Here is a 7,706-nt window from a genome sequence, read left to right as displayed (position 1 = left end):
TTTCTGGTCAATAGTGTCTTTTTTCTTTATTTCTTTTGCTTCTCCCTACATTAAACAAGTGCATAGTTTAGGAAAGTGTTAAGGCATTTCATATGGTGAAAAACATGTCCTGGATTTCGGTTTGGTCAAACAGATGTGCCTTCCTTGGCAACGTCTTCATTTTCTCCCTGAAGCAGAATGAAAAGTAAGTTACTGCACTTTGTGTTCTAAACAGTTTTCAAGAAGCAGCTTGTCAGAACAGAAAAAAAATTAAAGAAACCTTGTAAATTAAGAATACAGATGTGAGGAATTCAAATGCGGTTTATACTGGCGTCTTACAGAGACAAAATTAATGTAGGAATTTCGGGGTTTCTGAATTGTACAATCCCCCCTCCTCTTGCATAATACATCATGCGCTTACCTGCATGCTCTGATCTTACTACATTGTACAAATTGTATCTCATGTTGCAGAAAGCCACTCCCGACATAAGGAGGGGGGGGTTTGTGGGCTCACGCCCCATCTACACCCTCGCGGGACTGGCTGCAGTCCCGCGGGACTAGGGGATTCCCAGGTCATTAGTATTCATTATTCATAGTGCCAGCCAATTGGCTGGCGGCGGGGGTGGGCTTACTAGGGGGCATTTAAGGTCGGGGCAGCCCGTGCTCGCCCCTTTTCTTCCCTTTCAGCTGCTGCGGTTTCCCACCCACCCACCCTCTAGGTTTGCATCTGGACTTTGCTATGGGCTTCGGCTGGTCGCCGCAAGGGGCCTGGTAGGAGTTTTTCCATTTGGCTAATTGGCTGTCTTTGGAAGCCACTGGTTTTTCCGCCTACCTCGTAGCAAAACGTCACAACGCCCTTGGTTTTGGCGGTTAGGCATTGGCAGCGGTATTATTATGCAAATGAGTTGGGGAGGAACGCCAGCACCTCCCCCAAATGTTGAAGGGTAGTTCGTTAAAGGACTCCGGGTGGCGTCGCCTCGTCCGAAACCTACGGAGGCTAGGGCCTAAAGCGCGCTCCCGAGCGGTAACCCCTTGGGGAGCGCCTAGGGATGTGCATCTCGGGGGGTCCCCCTGTTGGTGCTTAACCCTTCCCGGTCTTATACTGGTTAGTCTGATAGGGCCAATGCCTAAGCCAATACCGCTCTTACCTGTAATCAATAAAGTTGTGGCCATTTTCGCCCATTAACCTAAATTCTGGTGTCCGGTGTCTTTATTTATTCCATCTGTGGGAGGGGGCGGGAATCGCCACGCAAAGCAATGGGGGGGGGAACAGGTCCTGGGCTACCACGGTCAACTGAAGCCCTATATTTTTAACCATGTTTAGCGCTGCCCTCCAAGTTCTTCAGTACCAAAAATTGTTTCTTTTTCCAGTAGGAGACAATGCCAGGTTAACGTGGGCAGATGAGTCAAGGAAAGAGGGGGAATTCAAGTACCGTTTCCTTAAGCTGTTCCTGCAGTTTTACCACTGTGTCTTTTTCCTTGGCCAGCTGCTCTTGGGTGACTTGCAAAAGCTCTTTTAGTTTGGTAGCTGCACATCCCAAGTCCTTTGTTAACTTCTTCTCCTTCTCTAGTGTTTCCTTCAGTTGGCAAAACAAAACAAACAAACAAACAATTATTCTCAGGGCAACGAATGTGTGGTACAGTGGTACCTCGGGTTACATATGCTTCAGGTTCCAGACTCCGCTAACCCAGAAATAGTACCTCGGGTTAAGAACTTTGCTTCAGGACGAGAACAGAAATCGTGCTCTGGCGGCGCGGCAGCAGCAGGAGGCCCCATTAGCTAAAGTGGTGCTTCAGGTTAGGAATAGTTTCAGGTTAAGAACGGACCTCCGGAACGAATTAAGTACTTAACCCGAGGTACCACTGTATTTCCAAGAAGGTGGAATTCAGTGGTGAGTTCCCCCATCTCTGCCTTGTTCCTCCCTCTGCCTAAAGCAACACAATGGTAGAAGCCTTACCTGGAGCCGCAAAACATCTTCCTTGGCAGCTTCGTTTCCACCAAGTTTTAGCTTCTCCAGCTCAGCCTGCAAGCTGCACACCAAGTCCTGAGCCTTGAATTTCAAAAAAGTTGAAGTTTAAATCAGCTGCACTATTGAAGAGCCGAAATAACAAACACTTTAATAAAAAAGAGACTTATCAAGCTGGAAAAGAACTCAGAACAGGCATTGGAAAGCTGATCATAAACACATAAAACTTCATCTGGAATATTTTTATTACAATAACGATGCTAATAAAAATGTCAAATCTGGTGCGTTCCGCACTGAAAGTGTCAGGCCCGTTTAAAGATCCAGTATTGAAACCGTTGTCCAAAACCACATACAGATCTAAACTTCTAATACTAAACTGAAAACCACCGGGGGGGGGGGGAGCAGCACACAAAACAAAGCCACTCCAGTATGGTACAAGCAGTAATTGCTGGGTATTGATTAGATCCCATCCAAATAGCTGTGCTGATTTGGAAGCAGGGAATATTAATGAAAAGTACATTGGGACAAGGACCTCTTTGTTATATAACGGAAATATAGTTTTTCAAGTATGGGGCACAAGATCTCATAATTGTGTTACTTATCTATTAGCTCCCCTCCTGCTACTGATTGTCCCCTAAATCGCACAGCCGCAGTGTGTGTGTGTGTTAGAAACACACCAGAGAAAGCTCTTGGTGCAGACAAAGTGAGGAGAGGTTTCTGGCCTAATCCTGGCTGGTAAGAGAAGGAATAACTCTTCCTCTCAGTAATTTCAAGAAGAAATTGGGAGACTCTATGCCAGAAATGAAAGGGGGGAAAACAAGAGACACTGCTGCATGCTATGCATAAAACATAATGTGTGGTTTGGCCCAAAATGTCTACGTGAAGAGTTTGAGAATAAATTCACATACTAGTTTCCTGTGGCACCTTAAAGACCAACTAAGTTAGTTCTTGGTATGAGCTTTTGTGTGCATGCACACTTCTTCAGATACCACGTGCATGCACACGAAAGCTCATACCAAGAACTAACTTAGTTGGTCTTTAAGGTGCTACTGGAAAGAAAAAAAAAATTTGTTTTGACTATGGCAGACCAACACAGCTACCTATCTGTAACTAGTTTCCTGTGGACAGGGTTGATTTTATTTTTTGTATGGAACCCAAACCGACTTGGCTGAGGCTTGTGTTTCTTTATAGGACTGTCAACACACACCAGTGAAAACAAACTTGCTATTGTTAACACAATAACTTGTGGCAGTTGCAAGACCTCCAAATGAAGAGCCCCCAATCCTGGCATCAGTGGCGAAGTGACTTCAAATATTGTTATGTAGTCTTGAGGTTTACCATTGGCCTATAAGTTTTACTATCTTATTGACAACAACGAGGAAACTCTGTCATGATGTAATCATTTACCTGAGCCAGCTCCTGGGCTTTTTTGAGTGCTTCTGTTTTTCTTGAGTCCAGGTGTTCTTGGGATTCAGATAACAGTTGTCTCAGCTAAAACACACAGAGACACAATTGCAGTACCTTAGTACAGGCATAGGCAAACTCGGCCCTCCAGATGTTTTGAGACTACAATTCCCATCATCCCTGACCACTGGTCCTGTTAGCTAGGGGTGATGGGAGTTGTAGTTCCAAAACATCTGGAGGGCCAAGTTTGCCTATGCCTGCCTTAGTATATAAACAGAGTTTATTTGAAGATGAAGAGCCATAACCTTCTGCAACCATATAACGAAGGATGGGGTCACTACTTGTCTGTGTTCTTTCAGTGCTCATGGTTTTCACCATGCAGGTTCAGTTTGTGCTGAACCTTAAGTCTGTTTTGTATTGAAATGTTTTGTAGAATGTATTTTGTATAGCTAACTATTTAGCTCTATCCCCAGTATATCTTAGCATATTGCTATAGCTAGTGGCTAATGCAAATAAAGTTTCTATCTGCCTAGTTGGGCTCAGCACAGAGCAAGCGTCTCAACAGTGAACTCAGCTCTGCCACTGAGCTGAAAAATGCAGAAAATGTTGAGCTGTAGCTCAAAAATGTGACTGATGTTGGCTCTAATGCAAATCAGCTGCCCTCAGTTATATTGCAGAAATATAGCAAGGCATGGAACGCGACTCTTTTCTGTGTTTAGTATTAATATAATACTTAGGCTTTTAAAAAACAAAAATGTATCAGTGGTTAACCGAAGCAGGAGCTCAATACAGGAGGCAGTCTGATGCAAACAAAGTTCAGTCGCATAAAATTCCATGCCTGTTTACAACAGATTTCTCCTCCATCCAGTGTGATACTTTATAGTATCCATCAGGGTTAAACTTAATGGTTTATTTCTTTTAAACAACAACAATTTTTAATTAAATATTTTCTTGTATTCCTGAGGATTTCCTGACAGCAGAAGGTGCTTTCTATTTAAGAACCTACCGTATTTTTCGCTCTATAACACGCACCTGACCATAACACGCATATCATTTTTAGAGGAGGAAAACAAGGGGGGGGGATTCTGAATGAAACAGTGGATGTATCATTTTTGTGCCTCATGCTGTGGCCACAGACATGTGATCTGATGGTGAGTTTGGGGTGACCCAATGCAAAGATCCTGAGGATCCATGTGGATCCATGCTTTGTAACCACGTTTTTGCACCATTGCAGCCCCAGGCAACAGTGGGTGCGTGATTTTTTTGGTGCAGGCTGTAGCCATGGACATGCTATGTGATCTGATGGTGAATTTGGGGTGACCCAATGCAAAGATCCTGAGGATCCATTTGGATCCGTGCTTTGTAACCACGTTTTAACTGGGGAGGGAAGGAAAAACACAGAAGGGACAAGGAGCACGAGAGGGGTGTGCGGAGAAGCAGCTGGCTAAGAATGCAGGAGAGGGGTTTAACAGGAGGGAGGAAAGGAAGGCAAAAGTTTCCCCCCACCCACCCACCCACCCACCCACCCAAGCCAGTCCTCTCTCTCTCTCTTTCTCTCTCTCCCACCTGCATGTTTTCCGGCTGCCTGCGTGTCCCTAAAATGCTTCCCTGGACGCAGCAGCACCGGAGCACGGAGAGGAATTAGAAGGAAGGACGTGATCCTTTCCTTTCCCCTCTGCTTGCCTGGAGGGGAGGGGATTTGCCTGCTCTTTGAGCAAACAGGAACCGAAACAGAAGAGGGTGGGCAGTAAGACCCTGAGACAGAATGCAGGAAAGCAACAGCTTCCTCTCTCGCGTGATTGGATTTTTGCCTGATTTTTGCCCCTGCACTCGCGCCAGTCAGCTCCAGGGACCACACATTTGCTCAATAACACGCACAGACATTTCCCCTTACTTTTTAGGAGAAAAAATCTGCATGTTATAGAGAGAAAAGTACGGTAGTTCTGCACACTGTGCTTCAAACCCCCCCTCTTCCTTGTTCTTGGTTTTCCCAGAACAGACAACCTAAGAATCTAATGAGAGCCTGCATCATGTTCTCACAGTGGCCAAAACCTGTGGGAAACCAGAGAGCAGGATCCAAGCAAAAGAACCCTCTTGTGGGCCCAAAAAATGGAAGCAAGAAGAACTACCAACATTAGAAGAATGGAGGATGAAATTGATGGACTACGCAGAATTAGACAAGCTAACAGGAAGGATCCGAGACCGGCAGGACCAGAGGTTTACCGAAGACTGGACTAAATTTACTGAGTATTTGAAAAGTATTTGTGATGATCAGATTACGTTTGTAGGACTACAAAAAGTTCTGTGAGGAGTAATTTAAGAAATATTGTAAAAATGGAAAGGGAGAAATGATTTGTTAGAAAAGGTAAAGGCAATATTAAGTTAAGAATTGCAGGAGAAATAATCGAGATGGAAGGCTATCAGAGATGCTGAAGGAAGTCCAAACAAGGACATATGTATAACACTGGGCAACAATTTTTTACTTTTTGAATGTTGTCTAGATTTCTACAACTGATTTAGGGTATTTTTGCACTGCTGAATCAGGAAATGGCATCTGTTTCTCTCCATCAGGTCAGGTTTTTGTCCTATGTTGATTTGAAAAAAATCAGATCTTGTGGCAAAATCGATTACATTTTTGTGGCATTATCAGCTGATTTTTGTCAACACATATCATCCTAAATATGTTTTTAAGAGAAAAAAATGTTTTTCCAACAACATATATTGATTATCTGATAGAAACATCGATTACTGTAAACTGAATGGTGGGCATTGATAAAGGTAAGTATACGTAAATTGCATGTTGCTTCACCATTTTTCAAACTTCAGGGCTTGAACTTCTGTTTCTTGGAACTCCTGGAATGCTCAGCAGCAGGGAGGTCTCTCTTCAGAGTCCAACAGTAGTCAGCCATCATGACTGCATCCCAGCGACCCTGATACCTGGTCTCCATCTCTTTCATGTCCTGATGGAATCTCTCCCCCTGCTCGTCACTCATTGAACCCAGGTTCCCAGGAAACCGGTCCATATGTGAAAATAGGTAGTACATCTTGACGCTCATGTTACAGCCCAGGTTTCTGAAAGCAGTCAGCATGTTGTTGACAAGTTCTGCGTAGTTTCTGGCCTTATTGTTGCCAAGAAAGTTCTTCACTACCAGAACAAATGCCTTCCACGCTTCCAGTTCCACTTCGTTCATTGAGTTTCCGAACTCTGGATCTCTGATGAGCTGACAGATCAGAGGACCGTCAAAAATGCCAGCTTTCAACTTCTCCATGGTCAGTCCTGGAAAAGCCTGGCACAAGTAAGTGAAGCAGTCACCATCCTTGTCCAGAGCCTTGGTGAACTGCTTGATTAAGCCGAGCTTGATGTGCAGCGGTGGGAAGAGTATTCTGTCTCTGTCCACCAGAGGGTCGTTGATGACGTTCCTTTCTTTGCAAGGCACCAATTCCTCCCGCACAGGCCAGTCTTTCTTCGTGTAATGCTGAGCACGGTCCTTACTATCCCACATGCACAGAAAACATGGGTACTTGGTGAAGCCAGACTGTTGTCCCAACAAAAAGTTCACCATCTTCAGGTCAACACAAATAAACCACTTATGCTGATCATAACCAATTTTCTCCAGCACATACTTCAGCGCTTCATAGTTCTCCTTCAGTGTACTCGAGTGAGCCAGGGGTATAGAGGCAAACTGGTTGCCGTTGTGTAGCAGAACACATTTCAGTGATCGCTTGCTGCTGTCAATGAACAGTCTCCAATCTTTGGGTTCGTACTGTGGCACTCCAAGCTTGAGCAGAAGCTGTGCAATATCTGCACAGTACACCAAGTCCTTCTCTTCCGAGAAACAACGGGGGTACTCTTGATGCCTGTTGCGGAAGAAGCTGATGCGAGCACTGTCAGAGAGGAGGTTTTTTTCTTTCAATCTGGATGCCAACAGTTCGGCAGAGTCCTTTGACAATTCTTCGTGGGGCGGCTGCCCCATTAACTTAGTTTTGATCCCCCAACTTTATGCTTTGCCGCACCAATTTATGGAAGATTTCAAGGTTTTATGACTTCAAATTGATCCCTTTTCGACATAATCACCCAGAACTATTGGACCTGAATATTTCTTGTCATTAAAATAATCATTTCCAATCAAAACAATTATTCGACATGGCGCATTTTACCCCCACCAACTTCTTCTAAAATGCTCCACACAAACGTACATGTGAACAAAAATGTAAAAAAACGACATGTGGCCATAGCTCAAAAACTTGACCTGATTGAGCAAAACCAATGTGATTTTTGGATTCAGCACATCAGATTAGTCCTAAATCAACTGAAAAACCGCAGACAACAAATTTGTTGTTGACCAGTGTAATAAT

At 44.2% G+C, this 7,706-nt stretch overlaps 1 protein-coding gene across 2 annotated transcripts in view; it reads right to left on the bottom strand.

The window, feature by feature from the left end:
• The window catches only part of RRBP1 (ribosome binding protein 1), a 42,743-nt gene continuing 35,037 nt past the window's right edge, over positions 1-7,706 (bottom strand). Inside the window, exons 19-22 of one of the 2 annotated variants that reach the window (XR_014550950.1) lie at positions 3,354-3,437; positions 1,844-2,030; positions 1,413-1,596; positions 1-167 (exon numbers count right to left, since the gene is read on the bottom strand). Coding sequence is in view for 1 of the 2 variants with exons in the window: in XM_083624625.1 (XP_083480751.1) it covers positions 126-167; positions 1,413-1,556; positions 1,938-2,030; positions 3,354-3,437 (363 nt within the window). In the remaining variant the exon portion in view is untranslated. The remainder of the gene's footprint in view (positions 168-1,412; positions 1,597-1,843; positions 2,031-3,353; positions 3,438-7,706) is intronic. The other variant, XM_083624625.1, reaches the window with a different exon arrangement.

This window comes from Podarcis filfolensis (genome assembly GCF_964270895.1).
Source record: "Podarcis filfolensis genome assembly, chromosome: 7".
NCBI classification, from domain to species: Eukaryota; Metazoa; Chordata; class Lepidosauria; order Squamata; family Lacertidae; genus Podarcis; species Podarcis filfolensis.
The sequence above is the reverse complement of the archived record's forward strand: the minus strand, read 5'-3'. Positions and strand labels throughout refer to the sequence as shown.